Source organism: Lolium rigidum, chromosome 3 (genome assembly GCF_022539505.1).
Source record: "Lolium rigidum isolate FL_2022 chromosome 3, APGP_CSIRO_Lrig_0.1, whole genome shotgun sequence".
Classification (NCBI taxonomy): Eukaryota; Viridiplantae; Streptophyta; class Magnoliopsida; order Poales; family Poaceae; genus Lolium; species Lolium rigidum.
In genome coordinates this window covers 309,539,663-309,563,893 of record NC_061510.1, presented here as the reverse complement: position 1 = coordinate 309,563,893, position 24,231 = coordinate 309,539,663, and the positions used below count along the sequence as shown (strand labels likewise).

The 24,231-nt window shown below is 41.4% G+C and overlaps 1 protein-coding gene across 2 annotated transcripts; it reads right to left on the bottom strand.

Annotated features, from left to right (window-relative positions):
* Window positions 1-1,626: 1,626 nt before the first annotated feature.
* LOC124703695 (protein tas-like) lies at window positions 1,627-5,637 on the bottom strand. Of its 2 annotated transcripts, none has more exons than XM_047235917.1 (9): window positions 5,610-5,637; window positions 5,017-5,235; window positions 4,835-4,930; window positions 4,606-4,689; window positions 4,122-4,282; window positions 3,733-3,850; window positions 2,928-3,063; window positions 2,279-2,457; window positions 1,627-2,154 (listed from the first exon to the last, which is right to left on the bottom strand). In XM_047235917.1, exons 2-9 carry the CDS (start codon window positions 5,218-5,220, stop codon window positions 1,915-1,917), a joined length of 1,218 nt encoding a protein of 405 aa, XP_047091873.1. In that variant the 5' UTR covers window positions 5,221-5,235; window positions 5,610-5,637; the 3' UTR covers window positions 1,627-1,914. The 2 variants fall into 2 exon arrangements, with proteins under 2 accessions (XP_047091873.1, XP_047091872.1); XM_047235916.1 differs by having other exon boundaries at window positions 5,017-5,230; window positions 5,610-5,631.
* Between the last annotated feature and the right edge of the window lie 18,594 nt (window positions 5,638-24,231).

Sequence of the window (24,231 nt, the reverse complement as noted above, 5' to 3'; positions counted from 1 at the left end):
CCTCTGCATAACATAATGCACGTAAGAAATAAAGTTTGAACTAAGCTCTTATTTGTATGATGACTGAAGATACATTATAAGGTGTATGAGATCCAATCCGTAGATTTCGTTGTCATCTTTGCTGGCTAAAAACCTCCTTAGCCAACCAATCCCCTAGGATGCATGCCTCATGAAAAGATCTTACTCACGAAAAATATTGCCAACACATGGGAGTTGATATAAATTCGATGCAACCTAAATGATAAACATGCTGCACAATCAGATTTGCATTCAAAGAAGATATGCTTAATTGTTGCACCATCATAACAAAAACAACATTGGTTGACACAGTGACCCCTCCATGCCAGTCTCCCCCCAACAACACACGCACACGCACGCACGCGCGCGCCCGCACATTTAAAAAAAACTTGACAATCGATTTTGTCATGCCATATAAATTATGAAAGTATAAAACTTCAGTGATATACTTTTTGTAGCGTATTACTTATATATTAATAATCAAATTTTTGGTTAAGTTTTTTCTTAAAATACGTGAAAGCCTTATAAACCAATACATGGAAGTACCGTGTTGCCCATGCTACACTTATCAACATGACACTGATTTAATTACCCGACTGTCTAGGCTACAATTACTACCTAAAACTTACACATTCATCACTGTAGTAGTTCTTTGTTGCCCATGTTAAAATTATAAACACAAAACTGATTTAGTTAATCAGTTGTGTAGGCTACAGTTAGCATCATCATATGACTAGTGTAGTTACCTACTATGTTCAGGGTAAATTTAACTGATCACTATTGTAGTTACCCTATTGCGGATGCCACAACTATCAACACATCACTGATTTGGGAAGTTGGCATCTACCCTCCATTCTCAAATAAGTGTACTTCTACTTAGGCTGGCAAGCGGCAGGGGGTGCGAGACCTAAGTTTTGGCTAATCATGGGTTAATTCTGACTTGATTCGTAGCTCGTTTTGTCTTGATTTGGCCTTTACGGGACAAAAGTGGGATCCTGCTTGCCACCCTACTTCTACCTCTTGTACTAAGACAAATTATTTAAACTTTGATCAACTTTATCGGAAAAAGGTAGCAACACATATAACATTAAGTCGGTATGATATGAAAGTACATGTCAAGAAGGACCTAGTGATACTAAATTGGTGCCATAAATGTTATTACTTTTTTATAAAGTTAATCAAACTTGACAATATTTGATTTAGGAAGAAAGCAAGAAGTACACTTATTTCATGCAAGTATATCCACAATTCATATGTGATTCTCGATAGCAAGCCACGCAAAATACATGCATTCAGATGGCGCACAGAGTAATTACAGAAAACCGTCATAAACATTGCTGCATCATGAATGGGCCTTTGATCCGAGAGCACGTCGTCCGGCAGCGGGTCCATCGCCACAATCTCTCCCTAACCCCTTGGTGATCGAGCGATCGCAGGAGTCAGATTGGGTTTGGATTAGAGTCAGATTGGATTGGGTATACATCGACGGTAACCGTGGAACCGTGGTACATCCCGTCCCTGCCAAGGCTTAGCAGGGCAACATTGCGGCAGACATGAACACCACCAAACCACTGCAGCAGTAGCAGAGCAACATAGTACTAGTCAGAATAATGTCAACAAACAGAACTGATAGCTTGATAAATTTTCCCTTTTCTTGAAAGTTCAGAGAGCAATTAGCTACTGATATATAGCCCCATTCCTTGCTTCATGACTCTATATGTATATGTAATAATCAAGAATACAAACATATTACAAAACAAAAACAAATATATGCTTGCAGCTATGTGTTACACACACATTTATGGTTTATGTTTCAATGTGGTATAAACACAAAAAGAATTTGGCATAATCTCTGTCCGCTTGCTTGATCTATATATTGCATAACAAAATCAACATCTAGATGATTGCTGGATCTTTGTATTTCTTGAAAAGAGTCTCGATGTCATCTAGAACTTGCGGTGGCAGAGGCCGCGGAGCGCTGGTAAATGCATCGATGTTCTCCTTTAACTGATCCATGGTGGTTGCTCCGATGATGCTGCTAGCCGTGAAAGGACGGTCGCGCACAAAGCTGAGGGCAAGCTGCACTGGGGTTAGCCCATGCTTCTTGGCAAGCTTGACATATTCGCCAGTTGCTTCCTGTGGAGAAAATGCAACAGAAGTAAACCAGGATGAACCCAGGCTATCAAGCCCACATAGAAATCGGAGGCAAACAAAAGTTAATCATGAATTGTTAGTCAATAGTCGTAGTGTCAGATCATACTTTAGCCAACGATACGTTGTAGCGCTCCATGTAACCAGGGAATAGATTCAGCCTGCTCCTCTTTGCATCACCAGAGTTTCCATCCAGATACTTTCCACTGAGAACACCGCCAGCCAATGGAGAGTAGGCAAGCAGCCCAACATTGCAGTTATTTGGGTGGCAGACTTCGACAAGATCAACTGTGACAAAATAAAGCATGCAGGTGTCAGATCCAGCATATCAGATACACACAGCTCTACAATCTGAGCCCATCACCTCAATAATATACAGAATACAAAACGTATTAACAACAGAAATATAATATCCCCTCCGTCTCATGAAACTTGTCTTAAATTTGTCAAAATTTGGATGTATCTACATACTAAATAGTGTCTAGATACACTTAAATTTAGACAAAGTTAAGACAAGTTTCATAGGATGGAGGGAGTACAATCTTAAGGAACCCTTTCTATTCTTGTTAGTTATATCTAATCAAGCAGGAAAGAAATTAGTTGTCAGAAAATATTTATCAACAGTTTGTATTTATTTGACATAATAAGCAACTGATTTTTCAGACTAAGGTAAAAACATATCTCAGTTAATTCAAGAACTAAGGGCATGACAAACAGTTGTATGAATCAAGTGAAGAGATCAATGACATCTGTTTCACCTTCGAAGCGGCATCTCACAATTAGACTATAACTGTTCTGGATGCTCACAATCTTTGGAAGTCCTAGAAGTTTTGCAGCATGTACAAACTCCATTACTCCGTATGAGGTTTCATTGGAAACACCGATATAGCGTACCTAGAACAGACATTAAAAGTGAAATCATCATCTGTTAACAATCTAGCACTTTCGACTGCAGTTAGAATATGCCGTGACTGAAGTACTCAAATGTGCCTCTAAATATACAGCATGCTCATAAGCTAGTTTTGGAGACAAGGCATTAAGCCCCGTTTTCATTGGAAGTCTAACTGGCAGAATTCTTACACAAAGGTTCACACCAGGGACACCAGCTCACAAGAGGAGCCTAAACAAGATCTGTTCAGACTAGAAGCGACAATGACAGCAAACAAAAACTGAAATACTACTAACTGAACAATCTATGCAACTCCAGTAGGAACTATGCACTCCGGAATAATTCTATAGCTATTATTACTCAAAAAAAAACTCATTGTTTAACAAAATATAAGCACCAACTATTCCAAAAAAAAGCACCACGTTCTGTTGAAAGATAGCAAACATGTTGTGGTTCTCCACACCAATAGGATCTTGTGTTAGTTATAGATTGCATTTTGTTTGTCTGTTTTCTTGGCGTGTATAATGTAACTATGTAATTTAAACCCTTTTCTTCTACACAAAATGGCATGCATTTTCATACATGTTTGGAAAAAAACACAATTTAGCCTTCTCATGACAAAAATAAAATCTCTATCCCCTTTTCTTGTTATATCAGCTAAATGGAAACAATACCTTTCCTTCATCAATTAGTTCCTGGAAAGCTTTCAATTGGTCCTCAAACGGAACACTTGGCCTCCATTTGGTTGAATCATAGCTGAATCCACCGAATATTGGCACATATCTATCAGGCCTGAAGACATACAACAAACCTTTGGATCCAGGGTTGATTTTCTTGGAACGTAAAACGAAAAGAAATATATCAATATACCCAAAATAGTTCCTGTCTGATGAATTTGATAAACAAAAGTTGGAAAATGTGTACATAAAGTAAACAAGTGATAACCTGAAACAGGTAATCTAATGAGTATTGGTGCCTTCCGAAAAGGACTGCGTGCTTTGAAGCATGAAAAAGATGTCCATATTATGCTGAGCAAGAAAAATCTTCAAAATGAAGAACTAACCAGTGTATCTGAAGCAAATCGATGTAGTCTGTAGATAAGCGTTTAAGGCTCTTTTCAACACTTTCCTTGATATTGGCGGCATCGACACGCAGCACTTCTGTATTGTCCCGAAGATATGAAGATCGCTCTGAATAACCAGAAACTTTGGTGGCTAGAATTATCTGGATATACAGAATCAAAAAGTACAGGTGTCATGTTTCAGTGGCACTATACAAACGTGCCATTAAAAATGGAAATTTTGCTGTCTGTTGATGGCAAAGCCTGAGCCATATTTTATTTTCAACATATTTGTTTGTTATGATGCTCTCTAAGAAATTCAGTGTAACACATACAAATCATAAGAAATTCATGTATACATAGCAAAAAAAAAGTTAAACAGAGCAGAATGGATGCCTATGTAATTATTGGTAATCCCAGCAGCTGCCATGATCTGAACAACTAATCGCAAATGGGTTTAGAGTGACATGAGAAACAATTGGGGTACCTTGTCTCGTGGTTTGGATTGCATCCAACTGCCAATATATAAATCGGTCCTCCCTTGAGTATCCTTGCTGGTTGGAACTGGGTACTAAAGACATGAAAAGGGAGCCACAAATAAAACTAGATCGATCGTTCATGGATGTCTTCGTTGATAGCTGAACCAAACTTGAGAGGATAATCAAATCGAATTAACAAAGGGAAGGGAAGAATACAATACATGGTTATGAACTGACCATTTCAGCAGTGTCAATGATATTGATGCCTTGATCAAGAGAATAAGAAAGCATCTCATGCGCTTCCTTCTCCGTGTTTTGCTCTCCAAAAGTCATCTAAATGACAGAAGAATTAGCCTGGCGTGTAAAGGAAATGCAACAGTATCAACATCATCTTTTTTTTCCTGCAGCTATGCACATACTGTTCCAAGGGTAATCTCGCTGACAAGAAGGTCTGAATCTCCCAGCTTATTATACTTCATCCCTGCTTGCGCCTGTGCTCGAACTTGACTGCGCACGCGTCTCCCATGCCATCTCTGAGACCGTCGGGCAGTCAGCCCCGATACGGTACTGCTATAGGATGAGGAGGGGGTAGCGACCAACGCAGACAGCGCCATCTGTTGCATACTGAAACTCCTGTTCTTCCACAGTCCAGCAAACAAGCAATTTCTTTGTTAGCGTCTGAACACTAGGTAAAAGGAAAATCTGATCACTGCATTTCTACACTATGCACACCCAAACTCTTGCTTGTACTAGTTAAGTTACATGATCCGGTAAGGTCCACTAAATTGGGGAACTCGAAAAGATAAAATGCAGGACTCGTAAAATATACTGGAGTACTATTTGGGATTCCTGCCCCCCAATAACTACTACTTCTCAGTTATTTCAATTTCAGAAATACGTGAAGTATTGTAGACTACAACATGTGGGGACGGTTTAAAACTTCAGCATGATTTGCTCTAGTCGGAAAGGATAACCCCGGGGAGGAAGAAGAAACGGAAAAATGTTGTACTACCTGTTTTTAGGTCGCTGCCTCGCGAGTTGAGTTCAACGCTGAGCAAAACGAAGGCCGGTCAGGGGGAGAGCCGGAGCTCACGAATGGCGCGAAATTAGGATGCCCTGCCCGCGGCTGCGGGAGAGGACGGCGGGCAGAGACGAGGACTCTTTGCGAAGGGGGTTGGTTTGCCCGGATTCCCGTCCGGGGTGACGGATGGATGAGGTGGCCGACCCGCGACGGCGCAGACCTCTGTGTGGGTGTGTGATGACTGCGTGTGCCAAAGATTCGTGGAAGCGGAAGGAACAGCCAAGCCAAAGTCCAAAGAACGGACCAAAGATTTCTCATTTCAGTCTGTAAACAATGCCGGACCCGTTTGCGCCGGCCCAGTCAAGCATTTTTCAGAGGACCAATTAAGCCATCACTCATCAAGAGACACATATTTAAAATAGAATATCTCATCTCAATGGCATCAAAGTGGCAACATCGGCACCACCGGTTAACACTTGCTGTTTGCAGATGATTGCCTGCTGTTTCTTGTGGTGTGTTTTGGTGGTTTCGGCGGAGGCGGGTTCGTCTTCGGCCAGGCGGGGCGCGGCCTCGGGGCCGGCGTGGTAGTTGGAGCTGTGGCTCCGGTCTTTCGCCTCCGCCTGTTGCGTTGAAGTGTGGTGTCGACCTGGCTGGTCGTCGACCCGTGTGGAGCGCAGCCTCGGGGCTGGCGTGTGGTGTCGTGTTGTACGGTTTTTGGGCCAGTTTTCCTCATAAACGGATCAACTCTTTTCTCCTATATCAATGAAAGGCAAAGCTTTTGCCCCGTTTCAAAAAAATAATATTATCGTGCATCTGGTCAGAAGATAAACAAGGAAAAGTCATCTATTTATTTCACAAAAGGGTGTCCTCAGAACCTGCGTAATGTGATAAAGAGTATATTGGATGTTAACAAGGAAGCTCTCAATGAAAGATACCTGGGTATGCCGACGCACGTTGGGACTTCTAGATCCGACACCTTCAAATTTCTGAAAGATAGAGTGTGGGGTAAGGTGAAGGGTTGGCTGGAGAAAATTATGTCTGCGGGAGGGAAGGAAGTTCTGATCAAATCTGTTGCACAGGCAATTCCCATTTTCTTTATGTCATGTTTTCGCTTACCTAGAGGTTTATGTGAGCACTTAAACTCGCTAATCCGGCAATTTTGGTGGGGTAGTAAGGATGGAAAAAAGGAAGGCGAGCTGGGTCTCTTGGAATGTGATGACCAGACCAAAATATCTTGGAGGGCTTGGTTTTAAGGATTTGGAGATTTTTAACCTTTGTCTTCTTGCTCGCCAGGTATGGAGGTTATTGCATGAGCCAAATTCTCTGAGTGCCAGGATTCTGAAGTCTGTATACTTTCCGAACACGACTTTTCTTGATGCAGAACTTGGCACTCACCCATCGCAAATTTGGCGATTTATCTTGGATGGTAGAGAAATTTTAAAGCAAGGAATTGTGAGGAGAATTGGTGATGGGCAGATGATGACCCACAAGTATAGGGGATCGCAATAGTCTTCGCGGGAAGTAAAACCCAATTTATTGATTCGACATAAGGGGAGACAAAGAATACTTGAAAGCCTTAACAGCGGAGTTGTCAATTCAGCTGCACCTGGAAACAGACTTGCTCGCAAGAGTTTATCGGTAGTAACGGTTTTATAGTAGTAGCAGTAGTAAAATAACGAGCGGCGAGTAACAAAGACAGCGAGTAGTGATTATAGTAAACGAGCAGGATTAAAATACGTAGGCACGGGGACGGATGAACGGGCGTTGCATGGATGAGAGAAACTCATGTAACAGTCAAAGCGAGGGCATTTGCGGATAATAATAAAACGGTATCCAAGTACTAATCAATCAATAGGCATGTGTTCCAATTATAGTCGTACGTGCTCGCAATGAGAAACTTGCACAACATCTTTTGTCCTACCAGCTCGGTGGCAGCCGGGCCTCAAGGGAATCTCTCGGATATTAAGGTACTCCTTTTAATAGAGCACCGGAGCAAAGCATTAACACTCCGTGAACACATGTGATCCTCACATCACTACCATCCCCTCCGGTTGTCCCGATTTACGTCACTTCGGGGCCATTGGTTCCGGACAGCGACATGTGTATACAACATGCAGGTAAGATCATAAACAACGAATATCTTCATGAATCAATAACATGTTTAGATCTGAGATCATGGCACTCGGGCCCTAGTGACAAGCATTAAGCATAACAAGTTGCAACAATATCATAAAAGTAACATCTACGGATACTAAGCACTATGCCCTAACAATCTTATGACTATTACATGACCAATCTCATCCAATCCCTACCATCCCCTTCGGCCTACGGCGGGGGAATTACTCACACATGGATGGGGGAAACATGGCTGGTCGATGGAGAGGCGTCGGTGGTGATGATGGCGATGATATCCTCCAATTCCCCGTCCGGCGGAGTGCCGGAACGGAGACTTCGGCTCCCGAGACGGAGTTTCGCGATGTGGCGGCGTTACGGAGGGTTTACGGCGACTTCGACTTCTCCCCGTGCGTTTTTAGGTCGAAGGCAATAAGTAGTCCGAAGGAGGGCGTCGGAGGCCGGCCGAGGGGCCACACGCTAGGGCCGCGCGCCCCCTCCTGGACCGCGCCGCCCTAGGGTGTGGGGCCCTCGGGCCTCCACCGACTTGCCCTTCGGCTCCGTGAGTTTTACGGGAAAATAGGGCCTTCGTCAAAATCCCGAGGTTTTTCCCGAAAGTTGAATTTACGCACAAAAACGAGACACCGGAACGGTTCTGCTGAAAACGAGCGTTAATCCGTGTTAGTTGCATCCAAAGTACACAAATTAGAGGCAAAACAATAGCAAAAGTGTTCGGGAAAGTAGATACGTTTTGGACGTATCAACTCCCCCAAGCTTAACTTATTGCTTGTCCTCAAGCAATTCGATTAACAAGCGAGCGATAAAAGAACTTTCACGAACACATTTGCTCATATGATGTATATATTCTCATGCTATGGCTAACACTTAGGCAGTTCATAATAAGATACATGCAAATAAGATCATCCAATAGCTATGTCAATCATGGAAAGGTACCAACAATTAATAATAAGCATCATGAATCATGTATATAAGCGAGGATTGCAATGTTCATAAATGAGTATGATAGAGTGGTATCTCGCTTGCCCATATTTGATCGACAAAACATAAATGCTCAGGGCACCTCTCGAAGTTCATAGAAAGACTAGAAATAGTGATTTTCAAAGATAAAAGCATCAAAGTTATACCACAATCAATCATATTTTGAGACAAGCATATTACACTAAGAATGACGAGTTGTGCTCTCAAGAAAGTGCTCAAAGAAAGGATGGAGACACAACATAAAAGTAAAAGATTGACCCTTCGCGAGAGGGAAGCGAGGGATTAACATGCGCTAGAGCTTTTCATTTGTAAAGCGAGGAGTAAAATTATTTTGAGAAGTGTTTGTTGTTGTCAACGAATGGTAATGGGTACACCAACTACCTCGCCAACCGGACTTTGAAGAGCGGCTCCCATGAAGGACGTTATCTCTACCGGCAAGGTAGATCATCCCTCTTCTCTTTTGTTTACACACGTATTTTAGTTTTATTATGGGTGACACTCCCCCCAACCTTTGCTTACACAAGCCATGGCTAACCGAATCCTCGGGTGCCTTCCATCAATCACATACCATGGAGGAGTGTCTATTTGCAAAATTAAGTTGCTTACTCGATGAATCGAAGCAAAACATGTGAAGAGAATTATTAGTGAAAGTTGATTAATCGGGTCGGGAACCCCATTGCCGACTCTTTTTGCAAAATTATTGGATAAGCGGATGTGCCACTAGTCCATATGAAAGTCCGTCAAGAGTAAATGACAAGGTTGAAAGTTAAACACCACATACTTCCTCATGAGCTATGAAACATTAACACAAATTGAGAAGCATTTTTGAAGGTTTAAAGGTAGCGCATGAGAATTTACTTAGAATGGTTTGAAATGCCATGCATAGGTATTTATGGTGGACACTCTGGAATAACTTGGTTTTCATGTGTTTGGAGGCACGAGCAGCATTCCCGCTCAGTACAAGTGAAGGCTAGCAAAAGACTAGGGAGCGACAAATCAAGAGAGCAATAACTGTCATAATCATGCTTTCGGCAAAATAAATTAAGCGAGGCATAAAAGTGATACAAGAACTACGAAGCAATGTAAATCATTGAGTCTTAATTGACTCTTGTTCAGTCATATGCATGCGTGAGCATGTGCCAAGTTAATTCAAACGAATTATTCGAGAGGAGGATACCACAATATCATACCTATCTATGAATAAAACAATGCAAGCAAACATCCATGACATGCTACTCATATTAATGAATTGGAGCTAAACATGAGAGATCATGAACTACTAGACTTTCTTAAATGACATATACCTCACATGAACCAACTAAGCATGCTCACATGGATGAGTATATGTACAAAAATGAAAACAAATAGAGTTCATACCAGCCTCTCACCACAATCAGATTGTCGTAGATCGTCATTATTGTCTTTTCACTTGTGTAGCTTGGATAATATGAAATGAAAACCACGCTCCAGCCACCGAAGACCATTGAACTCATAATGAACTTTACAAAACCAAAGAAGAACAGCAAATATTTTTGGTGTTTTCGAATTTGAGAACAAGAATAAAAGTAAACAAGCAAACAAGCAAACAAAGCAAAATCTTTTTGGGTTTTCTTATAGCAAACTAGCAATAGCAAATAAAGCGAAACAAATGCAAGAAACCAAAATAAACAAGTGGTGAAGAGAAACAACAGAAATATTTTTGGTCTTTTTGTGTTTTGGGAAAGAAACAAAGCAAAAACAAGAAATAGCAAACTAAGAGAAACACAGAAAAGCGAGATGGCAGAAATCTGCCAAAACCTGACAGCAGTACAGAAATAGATTTTTACAAAAATATTCCGTTGCTCAGCTCGAAAAGTGTTCAACTAATGAAAGTTAGATAACAACCTGGGGAACATGTACAAAAATTGGCAGCTCAAAATAACGTTCTGGCTGTGCGCACGAATTTTTCTAGTAACAGTCCAGAATCTGTTTTCAGGCAGCACTTCCCCAAATATCATCTCCCTCTCATTAGAAAACCACTCAAAGAGACTAAACAAGTATGTACAAGTATCCAGCAACCATAATATGCAAAGAATGAGTGATGCCGGTATACCTCCCCCCAAGCTTAGGCTTTTGGCCTAAGTGGAGTTCAACCCCATGGTGCCCATGAAGAAGCACCCTCGTAGTATGAAGATGGATCATATTCCGGGTATGTGCTAGAAGAAGCACCCGGATACGTGACGGTGTAGTCGTAGGAGGGCTCGGCGTCCTCGGAGTCATGCTTGTTGGTGGAAGTTGTGTATCTTCAGCTTCTCATCCACCTCCTCCTTAGAGCGCGACCATGGTTTCTGTTGATGCTTGAACAAATCTGGTTGGGGCAAAGGGACTTCCCTCTCTTCCCCGTCAGCAAACAACACTCTATAAACAATATTATCTAACCTAGAGTCAGCTGTAACAAATTGATGACTCTTCATAGCAGCAATATTAAGCCTCATAGGAGTTATTTTCACATCATTAGGGTCAAGAGGAAGCTCTAAATATGCTAAAACGCGCGAAGCAATAATTCCTCCAAATATGGGCCCCTTGTTAGACAAGCGGCGAGCAACAAGAGTACCAAGATGATAAGGTGTTTCCCCAGTGAGCGCAGCAATTAAGAAACCAAGGTGATAGCTAGATATGTTGCTAGTGTTCTCCCTACCAAGAATGCTAGTACCAATGTAATAAGCAAAATACTTAATGGCGGGGAGTTGAATGTTTCTTATCTTGCCACGCTGAATGGTGCGACAATCATCATTGGTAATCCCTCGATAGAGCTCCAATAATTCCCTTGGGTTGTCCTCGATCTTCCTTGCTTGTACCTACGGGGACAATACCCAATGCGAGCACAAAAAATTTCCAACTTCATAGTAATAGGTTTACCATAGATCTTGAATGAAATTGTTGGGTGAAAGTGCTTATTGTTGAACTTGAAGCTCTCCACAAAGATTTTAGTGAGCGTGTAGTATTGCTCACTCTCATCTCCCACATAGGTGGTCAAACTTGCCCTACCGACGAGGGTAAAGAAATCATCCAACAACCCTGCATTACTCAAAAAGTCATAGCATGGAAAGGATGCGGCGTTGGGGACTCCATTGTCCTCCTCGGGTGCGAAGCTTGGTGCGATGAGATCCTCATTGTAGGATGGCCTGCATCGGGTGGATGACCTAGAGGGCCTCCCCGTGCTTGTTGTCTCCCCTTGGAACACTTCTCCAAAGTTAAAGTTGTCCATCCCCCTTTTCTGAAATTTTTCAACAAACAATATAAAACTTGATTTGGTGACATATAATTGAGGGAAACTACCATAGGAACTTGCTAGAGTACTAATCATGCATCAAAACTAGTTTCTACCACTTAGAACAAGCATGCAAGCTCACTAAACATGTTACCTACAGCGAGCAAAATATGCAAGATATACTCCACCAAACAAAATTCTACTTGGAGGGTTGGAGGAGTCACATACCGAAAAGCAAATGTGCCAAATTTCGGACGAAATGCTGGGCTGAGCAAAGAGATCGAGAAATGCTGGAGTTCTTGGGCAAAAACACGAGTGAGAGGAAGGCTGGTGTCGATTTTTTCGGGAGAGAGAAGAGTGTGGGAGGAAGAGATGCTAAAGTGGGGTAAAGGGGGCCCACACACCGGGGTGGCGCGCCCCCTTGCTGGCCGCGCCGGCATGTGGGGTGCCACCGCAGGGTGCCCCACGGTCATCCCAGGTGCTCCCGGGTGCCTCGTCGAAAAATAGGACCAACGGTATAATTTTTGTGAATTTTTGAAAACTTTGAAAAATGCACATTTACGGGTGTTAAATTTATTATTGTCGGGCCAGAAAAAGATTTTGAAATCTCTAATTAACTAAGGAACTTTGCAAAATAAAAGTGCTACAGCAAGTAGATCAAGTGGAGGAAGAAAGAAATGTTGTTTACCTCCTCTATGCATATAAAAAGTATTTGTTAACAAGGTTGATCAAGTCTTGCCACCAAATAAATTTTACATAGCATATGAATAAATAAACCTCAAATCAATCATGTTACCTTGAATTGTATTGATATGGATCCAATCATAAGAGTTTGATATTCTTCTTTAGGCTCATATATAGGACAATCGATAGTTCCCACTTTGATAGTTCTCACATTAGAAATTGTATTAACTCCACATGCTTTTTCAATCCTCTTGGGGAAATAGACGGTGTGCTCCCTATCATCAACATTAAAAGTGACTTTTCCTTTATTGCAATCAATAACGAGCACCTACGGTATTAAGAAAGGGTCTCCCAAGAATAATGGACATATTATCATCTTCAGGCATTTCCAACACAACAAAATCAGTTAATATCAAGCAGTTATTAGTAACTTGAACAGGAACATCCTCACATATACCAACAGGAATAGCACTAGATTTATCAGCCATTTGCAGAGATATATCAGTCGGTATCAACTTATCTAAATAAAGTCTCTTATAAAGAGAAAAAGGCATAACACTAACTCCGGCTCCCAAGTCACATAGAGCGAGTTTTAACATAATTATTCTTAATAGAACAAGGAATAGTAGGTATACCAGGTCGCCCAACTTCTTTGGAACTTTGCCATTGAAAGAGTAATTAGCAAGCATAGTGGAAATTTCCTCATTGGGGATTTTCCTTTTGTTAGTAACAATATCTTTCATATACTTTGAATAAGGAGGCAATTTAATAGCATCGAGTCAAAGGGATTTGCAAGAATAAAGGTTTCATCCAATCACAAAATTTATTATAGTGTTCTTCTTCCTTTGATTTTAGTTTCTTAGCGAGGAAAAGGCATTTGCTTTTGCACCCATGGTTCCCTTTCATTACCATGTTTCTTAGCAATAAAATCTTCTTTAGTATACTTTTTATTTTTATCTTGCTTTTCGGGTTCATCTTCAACCTCTTCTTTATCGGGAGTATTATTCTTATCATTATCTTTATCATGTTCATTACCACTTTCGGTTTCAGCATCGAAATAGAAATACTATTAGGATCATTAACGGGTTCGGAGGATTCTACAACATTCTTATGTTTCTTTTTCTTTTTCTTAGATGGAGCACTAGTTTTAGTTCGTTGAGAATCTTGTTCAACTCTTTTGGGATGTCCCTCGGGATATAGAGGATCCTGAGTAGAAACACCACCTCTAGTTGTTACTTCATAAGCATGTTTTTCTTTAGCATTATTTCCCAACAAGTCATTTTGAACTTTAGTGAGTTGATCAATTTGAGTTTGAACCATATGAAAATGTTTAACAAGCATCTTAACATCATTGGAGGTTCTCTCCACAATATCATGCAATTCACTAATAGCTCGAGAATTTTCCATTAAATGATTCTCTACTCTCATATTAAAATTTTCTTTCTTAACAATATAATTATCAAACTCATCTAAGCATTGTGCAGGAGGTTTTGAATACGGAATATCTTCTCTAGTAAAGCGTTGAAGGGAGTTTACCTCAATCATGGATGAAGGGGGATTATCTCACATATATCTTCTATAGGAGGTAAATTCTTCACATCTTCGAGGTTTAATACCCTTCTCCTTAAGAGACTTCTTAGCTTCCCTCATATCTTCATCATTTAATTTAATCATACCCCTCTTCTTCGAGTATCGGTTTTGGGGTTGGTTCAGGTGTAGTCCAATCATCATGATTCCGGCCTATTTTAGCCAATAATTCTTCGGCGTCGTCCGGAGTTCTTTCCTGAAAACACAACCAGCACAACTATCCGGGTATGCCCTAGACTCAATGGTTAGTCCACTATAAAATATATCAAGTAAATCATGCTTTTCCAAATCATGGTCAGGCCGAGCTCTAATAAGAGAGCAAAATCTCGCCCAAGCCTCAGGCAATTTCTCTCCATCTTCCTGGTCAAAATTATAAATTCTCTGCAAAGCAATATGTTGAGCACTAGCAGGAAAGTATTTCCGGAAGAAAACATCAAGCAATTCTTTTGGACTTTTAATAGAATTAGGTGGCAAACTATTATACCAAGTTTTAGCGTCATCCTTTAATGAGAATGGAAAGATTTTAGCAACAAAGTAAGTACGCTTCTTAACATCATCGGAAAACAAGCTACTCGAGTAGATAACTCAATCATGTGTTCAACAACACTTTCTTTTTCAGTACCACAAAAGGGTGTTTTCTCAACAATAGCTATATGAGATAGATCAAGAGAAAAATCATAATCTTTATCCTTAATGTTTATAGGAGATGTGGCAAATTTAGGATCGAGAGACAGTTTATATCTAACGAGTATGTTACGCAAGCAACTTTTTAATTTTTCTTGCATCAGTAGTAGCATTGCATTTTTCAATAAAATCATCATCAAGTTCCACATAATCTTCATCAAGATCATCACTAGAGTATTCAACAGACTCAGGTGAATTAACAGGTGTAACAGAATTTTCATTAGGAGTTTCAGTATTTTCAATTTGTCTAGACCTAGCAATTGTAGCATCTAGAAAAGATCCTAACGAACCATCATTATCAAGCACAATAGAAGCATCATCACAATTATAAGAGGAATTTTCAGATTCGGCGAAGTACCAGCATTTGAAGCTTGTGGTGGTGAAACAAGTTTACTTATCACGGATGGTGAATCAAGAGCAGCGAGAGGTACTCGAGTTGTACCTTTTCTTGTAGTGGATGGTAATATGGCGACCTTAGTATCGCGAGGTTTACCCATGATGGAGAATTTGCAGCGAACAATATCAATCCAAGTGAACTTCCAAATAAAGCTATGCTCCCCGGCAACGGCGCCGAGAAAATAGTCTTGATGACCCACAAGTATAGGGGATCGCAACGGTCTTCGCGGGAAGTAAAACCCAATTTATTGATTCGACACAAGGGGAGACAAAGAATACTTGAAAGCCTTAACGAGCGGAGTTGTCAATTCAGCTGCACACTGGAAACGGACTTGCTCGCAAGAGTTTATCGATAGTAACGAGTTTTATAGTAGTAGCGATAGTAAAATAACAGCAGCAGAGTAACAAAGACAGCAGTAGTGATTATAGTAAACAGCAGGATTAAAATACTGTAGGCACGGGGACGGATGAACGGGCGTTGCATGGATAAGAGAAACTCATGTAACAGTCAAAGCAGGGGTATTTGCAGATAATAATAAAACGGTATCCAAGTACTAATCAATCAATAGGCATGTGTTCCAATTATAGTCGTACGTGCTCGCAATGAGAAACTTGCACAACATCTTTTGTCCTACCAGCCGGTGGCAGTCGGGCCTCAAGGGAATCTACTGGATATTAAGGTACTCCTTTTAATAGAGTACCGGAGCAAAGCATTAACACTCCGTGAACACATGTGATCCTCACATCACTACCATCCCCTCCGGTTGTCCCGATTTCGTCACTTCGGGGCCATTGGTTCCGGACAGACGACATGTGTATACAACTTGCGGGTAAGATCATAAACAACGAATATCTTCATGAATCAATAACATGTTCAGATCTGAGATCATGGCACTCGGGCCCTAGTGACAAGCATTAAGCATAACAAGTTGCAACAATATCATAAAAGTAACATCTACGGATACTAAGCACTATGCCCTAACAATCTTATGACTATTACATGACCAATCTCATCCAATCCCTACCATCCCCTTCAGCCTACAGCGGGGGAATTACTCACACATGGATGGGGGAAACATGGCTGGTCGATGGAGAGGCGTCGGTGGTGATGATGGCGATGATCTCCTCCAATTCCCCGTCCCGGCGGAGTGCCAGAACGGAGACTTCTGGCTCCCGAGACGGAGTTTCGCGATGTGGCGGCGTTCTGGAGGGTTTCTGGCGACTTCGACTTCTCCCCGTGCGTTTTTAGGTCGAAGGCAATAAGTAGTCCGAAGGAGGGCGTCGGAGGCCGGCCGAGGGGGCCACACGCTAGGGCCGCGCGCCCCCCTCCTGGACCGCGCCGCCCTAGGGTGTGGGGCCCTCGGGCCTCCACCTGACTTGCCCTTCTGGCTCCGTGAGTTTTCTGGGAAAATAGGGCCTTCTGTCAAAATCCCGAGGTTTTTCCTGAAAGTTGAATTTACGCACAAAAACGAGACACCAGAACAGTTCTGCTGAAAACAGCGTTAGTCCATGTTAGTTGCATCCAAAGTACACAAATTAGAGGCAAAACAATAGCAAAAGTGTTCGGGAAAGTAGATACGTTTTGGACGTATCAGCAGAGCACAAGAATATGGTCAGGCTCCCTCGACAGGACAGATTACGTCCAATTGTGTCCTTATTGGCTGATCCGCCTATTATGGTTTCTGCGTTGATCGATCCGTCTTTGGCTTCATGGAAGGAGGATCTAGTTCGCCAATATTTTCTCCCTGTTGATGCTGAAACTATCTTAAGCATACCCCTATGCACTAGGCGACAGTCTGATTTTTGGGCGTGGAATTATGAAGCAAAGGGATCCTTTACGGTTAGATCAGCCTACCGTATGATTGTTAACAAGAAGATCAGCCGAGAAGATTACTATGAGGGTAACGCAGGATCTTCGAATGTTGAGGATGAGCAGAAGAGTTGGAGCTCCCTATGGAATACAAAGGTACCATCGAAAATTCGTGTATTCTTGTGGAGGTTGGCCCGCCAGTCCCTCCCTACGGCGGATTTGCTACATCACAGAAATATGTCTAGATCCCCCACTTGCCTGTTGTGTGGTGCTACGGATTCATGGCGGCATTCTTTACTCGACTACAACATGTCTCGAAGTGTTTGGGCATTATCTGATGGCGTGATGGTTGAGCACCTGATGTCATGTGAGGAGGGCAATGCGAAGAGATGGCTGTTTCATATGATAGAGACATTACCCCATGATCAGGTTGCGAGGATCACGGTTACACTATGGGCTATTTGGACGTCAAGGAGGAAAGCCATCCATGAGGAGATATTCCAGAGTCCCCTATCGACTTTTGTCTTTATAAATGTATTTCTGAGTGAGCTCAAGCAAATTCATAAACCCACTGCAGGTCAAGGTGATCTAACCAAAACCCTCAGGGAACCTAAGTGGATTCCTCCACCATCCAGTATGGTCAAGATAAATGTGGATGCAGGAGTTTCGAAGACTGGGAACAGAGGTGTAGCTGCAGCTTTCTGCCGTGATTCGGCAGGAAATTATCTGGGATCGTCAGCGGTGATCTACGCTGGTATAACCGACCCATAGGTACTAGAGACTCTGGCTTGTCGTGAGGCATTATCACTGGCGAATGATCTGGTTCAATCAAGAATCCTTGTTGCTTCGGATTGTAAACCGGTGGTAAACGACATTGTGGAAGGTACTATGAGCAAATACGGAGCCATTGTCTTGGAGATTAGAGGGCGGGCTGCACATATGAATGAGTGCAAGTTCGTTTTTGAAGGAAGAGCCTCGAACTTTGAGGCTCACAACCTAGATAGATTTATGCTTTCTTTTGGAGTAGGCCGGTATGTATGGCTGGGCACTCCGTATGATGCAAACATCCCTGTAAACATTCTTGCAAATTAATAAAGTCTAGCAGGTTGTCTCAAAAAAATTTAAATAGAATATCTTCTTTTAACATTAGTACAGTGGAGAGTATTACTAATGTAACTTATATATGATTTCATCCATTGTATTATTTATTATATTCTAGATTCTTTAAGTCTCTTTGCCATTGATGTAATTCCTCCAGCAAAATTTCACTAATGCCGCCTCTCGGGAGCGCGTGTTACTATTCCATTCTCTGGAGCACAATCCAAGAATGAAAGGTCAACATTTTGAACTCTGCTAAATCCATGCCAGAAACCTATCCAGAGGCATTTCTTTTGACTCCACATACGTCGAAAAATACGTGTTAGGAATCACACTAAACCGGTATAATTTATTATGTTGTAGATTTATCATATCTTGGGTATATGATATTATGATAATTTAGCTTAGCTATCACCTTAATCTCATTTATTTATTTATTATCCAGGGATGGAGCTGCCTCAATGGCATTGGTGTCAGCTGACCCCAATGAAAAAGCGCAAACCCTTCACTAATTAATACTAACTCATGCTCATTTATAGAGTCTGACCCCAGTGTTATAGAGAGGATATATATATGACACCATCGACATTTGTTTCTAGATTCGTTCCTGTTATTATCATGTCATGTCACCAAAATGTCTTAGGATGTGTGATATTACTACCTATGTTACTTCTATGAGTAGTCTAAAAGCATCTCCATTAGTTTTTCTCTTGTGAAGTGAGCATCCCAATAGCTAACCCATAATCTTTGTAGTTTTTCCAAAACTCCCAAAATTTGCATTGTGTGTGGGACCCATGTGTCCATACTCCATAGATTAATTTTTTCTCCTCTCTTATTTCTTCCTAACCCTTCTTCTCCGGTCCAACACCACCTACTCCCAACGCATCCGTTCCCGCCCCTTGCCGGACAATCCTCGTACCCCTCCTTGCCTCCCTGATGTCTACGCACGCTTCTATTCCTGTAGACAGTGTTGGGCCTCCAAGAGCAGAGATTTGTAGAACAGCAGCAAGTTTCCCTTAAGTGAATCACCCAAGGTTTATCGAACTCAGGGAGGAAGAGGTCAAAGATATCCCTCTCAAGCAACCTCCGCAATCACGATACAAGAAGTCTCTTGTATCCCCAACACACCTAATACACTTGTCAGATGTATAGGTGCACTAGTTCGGCGAAGAGATAGTGAAATACAAGTAATATGGATGTATATGAGTGGTAATAGCAATCTGAATAAAATATGGCAGCGAGTAAACATGCAGCAGAACAGTAAGTAAACGGAGATTCGATGTTCGGAAATAAGGCCTAGGGATCATACTTTCACTAGTGGACACTCTCAACATTGATCACATAATAAAACCACTCTACACTCTCTTGTTGGATGATGAACACCATTAATTGTGTAGGGCTACAAGAGCACCTCAATGCCGGAGTTAACAAGCTCCACAACATTCGATGTTCATATTTAAATAACCTTAGAGTGCATGATAGACCAACGCAATTATACCGAGTACTAACATAGCATGCACACTTGTCACCATCAAGCTATGAAAGGGGGAATAGATCACATCAATACTATCATAGTAATAGTTAACTTCATAATCTACAAGAGATCACAATCATAGCTTATACCAAGTACTACATGATGCACACACTGTCAACGTTACATCATGGAGGAGTGATACGTCTCCAACGTATCGATAATTTCTTATGTTCCATGCTACATTATTGATGATATCTACATGTTTTTGATACGTCTCCGACGTATCGATAATTTCTTATGTTCTATGCCATATTATTGATGATACCTACATGTTTTATGCACACTTTATGTCATATTCGTGCATTTTCTGGAACTAACCTATTAACAAGATGCCGAAGTGCCGATTGCTCGTTTTCACGTCTGTTTTTGGTTTCGAAATCCTAGTAAGGAAATATTCTCGGAATTGGACGAAATCAAAGCCCAGGGGCCTATTTTTCCACGAAGCTTCCGTAAGTCCGAAGACGAGACGAAGAGGGGCCACGGGGTGGCCAAACCCTAGGGCGGCGCGGCCCCACCCCCGGCCGCGCCGGCCTATGGTGTGGGCCCCCGTGCCGCCTCTTGACTTGCCCTTCCGCCTACTTAAAGCCTCCGTGACGAAACCCCCGACACCGAGAGCCACGATACGGAAAACCTTACCGAGACGCCGCCGCCGCCGATCCCATCTCGGGGGATCCGAGAGATCGCCTCCGGCACCCTGCCGGAGAGGGGAATCATCTCCGGAGGACTCTACACCGCCATGGTCGCCTCCGGAGTGATGAGTGAGTAGTTCACCCCCGGACTATGGGTCCATAGCAGTAGCTAGATGGTTGTCTTCTCCTCATTGTGCTTCATTGTTGGATCTTGTGAGCTGCCTAACATGATCAAGATCATCTATCCGTAATTCTATATGTTGTGTTTGTCGGGATCCGATGGATAGAGAATACCATGTCATGTTAATTATCAAGTTATTACATATGTGTTGTTTATGATCTTGCATGCTCTCTGTTTCTAGTAGAGGCTCTGGCCAAGTTTTTACTTTTAACTCCAAGAGGGAGTACTTATGCTCGATAGTGGGTTCATGCCTGCATTGACACCTGGACGATGACGAGTAAAGTTCTAAGGTTGTGTTGTGCTCGTTGCCACTAGGGATAAAACATTGGCGCTATGTCCGAGGATGTAGTTGTTGATTACATTACGCACCATACTTAATGCAATTGTCCGTTGTTAGCAACTTAATATCGGAGGGGTTCGGATGATAACCTGAAGGTGGACTTTTTAGGCATAGATGCGATTGGATGGCGGTCTATGTACTTTGTCGTAATGCCCAATTAAATCTCACTATACTTATCATGTCATGTATGTGCATTGTTATGCCCTCTCTATTTGTCAATTGCCCGATCTGTAATTTGTTCACCCAACATGCTTTTATCTTATGGGAGAGACACCTCTAGTGAACTGTGGACCCCGGTCCATTCTTTAATACTCGAAATACAAATCTGTCGCAATACTTGTTTTTACTATTTTCTCTCGCAAACAATCATCTTCCACACAATACGGTTAATCCTTTGTTACAGACAAGCCGGTGAGATTGACAACCTCACTCGTTTCGTTGGGGCAAAGTACTTTGGTTGTGTTGTGCAGGTTCCACGTTGGCGCCGGAATCTCCGGTGTTGCGCCGCACTACATCCCGCCGCCATCAACCTTCAACGTGCTTCTTGGCTCCTCCTGGTTCGATAAACCTTGGTTTCTTTCGAGGGAAAACTTGCTGCTGTGCGCATCATACCTTCCTCTTGGGGTTGCCCAACGAACGTGTGAAATACACGCCCAAGCTCTTTTTCTGGCGCCGTTGCCGGGGAGATCAAGACACGCTGCAAGGGGAGTCTCCACTTCTCAATCTCTTTACTTTGTTTTTGTCTTGCTTTATTTTATTTACTACTTTGTTGGCTGCACTTATATCAAAACACAAAAAAATTAGTTGCTAGCTTTACCTTATTTACTGTCTTGCACTCTATATCAAAAACACAAAAAAGTTAGTTACTTGTTTTACTTTACTTAATATCATGCATGTTTTTATTTCACTAGTTAAGCATAATGGAAAACAACAAAAATATGAGAGATCTTTATGAACTTTATCTTGAATTAGGACATGATGTGTTTGAAGAGAGAATTAAAAAACCCATGGAACTTTATATGCATGCTAATGGGAATGTTATTACTATGGATGCTTTGAACACCATTGTTGCTAATACTATGGAAAATTCTAAGCTTGGGGAAGCTGGCTCGATGAGCATGATCTTTTTAGTCCCCCAAGCATTGAGGAGAAAATTTTCTTTTATGATTACAATATGCCTCCTATATATGATGATAGCCACTTTGTTGAATTTGCTCCCACTACAATTAATAAAATTGATTATGCTTACGTGGAGAGTAATAATTTTATGCATGAGACTCATGATAAGAATGCTTTATGTGATAGTTACATTGTTGAGTTTGCTCATGATGCTACTGAAAATTATTATGAGAGAGGAAAATATGGTTGTAGAAATTTTCATGTTACTAAAATGCCTCTCTATGTGCTGAAATTTTTGAAGCTACACTTGTTTTATCTTCCTATGCTTGTTACTTTGCTCTTCATGAACTTGTTTATTTACAAAATTCCTTTTCATAGGAAGCATGTTAGGCTTAAATGTGTTTTGAATTTGCCTCTTGATGCTCTCTTTTGCTTCAACTACTATTTCTTGCGAGTGCATCATAAAACTGCTGAGCCCATCTTAATGGCTATAAAGAAAGAACTTCTTGGGAGATAACCCATGTGTTATTTTGCTACAGTACTTTGTTTTATATTTGAGTCTTGGAAGTTGTTTACTACTGTAGCAACCTCTCCTTATCTTAGTTTTATGTTTTGTTGTGCCAAGTAAAGTCTTTGATAGAAAAGTAAGTACTAGATTTGGATTACTGCGCAGTTTCAGAATTCTTTGCTGTCACTAATCTGGGTCTATCTCCCTGTAGGTAGCTCATAAAATTACGCCAATTTACGAGCATGATCCTCAGATATGTACGCAACTTTCATTCAATTTGAGCATTTTCGTTTGAGCAAGTCTGGTGGCCTAATAAAATCCATCTTTACGGATCTGTTCTGTTTTGACAGATTCTGTCTTTTATTTCGCATTGCCTCTTTTGCTATGTTGGATGAATTTCTTTGATCCATTAATGTCCAAGTAGCTTTATGCAATGTCAGAAGTGTTAAGAATGATTGTGTCACCTCTGAACATGTGAATTTTTATTATGCACTAACCCTCTAATGAGTTGTTTCGAGTTTGGTGTGGAGGAAGTTTTCAAGGATCAAGTGAGGAGTATGATGCAATATGATCAAGGAGAGTGAAAGCTCTAAGCTTGGGGATGCCCCGGTGGTTCACCCTCGCATATATTAAGAAGACTCAAGCGTCTAAGCTTGGGGATGCCCAAGGCATCCCCTTCTTCATCGACAACATTATCGGGTTCCTCCCCGAAACTATATTTTTATTCGGCCACATCTTATGTACTTTGCTTGGAGCGTCGGTTTGTTTTTGTTTTTTTGTTTTGTTTGAATAAAATGGATCCTAGCATTCACTTTATGGGAGAGAGACACGCTCCGTTGTTGCATATGGACAAATATGTCCTTAGGCTCTACTCATAGTATTCATGGCGAAGTTTCTCCTTCGTTAAATTGTTATATGGTTGGAATTGGAAAATGCTACATGTAGTAACTCTAAAATGTCTTGGATAATTTGATACTTGGCAATTGTTGTGCTCATGTTTAAGCTCTTGCATCATATACTTTGCACCCATTAATGAAGAAATACTTAGAGCTTGCTAATTTGGTTTGCATATTTGGTTTCTCTAGAGTCTAGATAACATCTAGTATTGAGTTTTGAACAACAAGGAAGACGGTATGGAGTCTTATAATGTTTACCATATGTCTTTTATGTGAGTTTTTGCTGTACCGTTCATCCTTGTGTTTGTTTCAAATAACCTTGCTAGCCTAAACCTTGTATCGAGAGGGAATACTTCTCATGCATCCAAAATCCTTGAGCCAACCACTATGCCATTTGTGTCCACCATACCTACCTACTACATGGTATTTATCCGCCATTCCAAAGTAAATTGCTTGAGTGCTACCTTTAAAACTCCATCATTCACCTTTGCAATATATAGCTCATGGGACAAATAGCTTAAAAACTATTGTGGTATTGAATATGTACTTATGCACTTTATCTCTTATTAAGTTGCTTGTTGAGCGGTAACCATGTTTCTGGGGACGCCATCAACTATTGTTGGATATCATGTGAGTTGCTATGCATGTCCGTCTTGTCTGAAGCAAGAGAGATCTACCACCTTCATGGTTGGAGCATGCATATTGTTAGAGAAGAACTTTGGGCCGCTAACTAAAGCCATGATTCATGGTGGAGGTTTCGAGTTTGGACACATATCCTCAATCTCA

Excerpts from the sequence above, each read along its gene's own strand:
- LOC124703695 (XM_047235917.1), bottom strand. The coding sequence starts at position 5,220 with ATGCAACAGATGGCGCTGTCTGCGTTGGTCGCTACCCCCTCCTCATCC. Across the intron at positions 4,931-5,016 it reads GCGAGATTACCCTTGGAACA|ATGACTTTTGGAGAGCAAAA; the intron begins GTATGTGCATAG and ends TCTGTCATTTAG. Across the intron at positions 3,064-3,732 it reads AACTAATTGATGAAGGAAAG|GTACGCTATATCGGTGTTTC; the intron begins GTATTGTTTCCA and ends TGTCTGTTCTAG.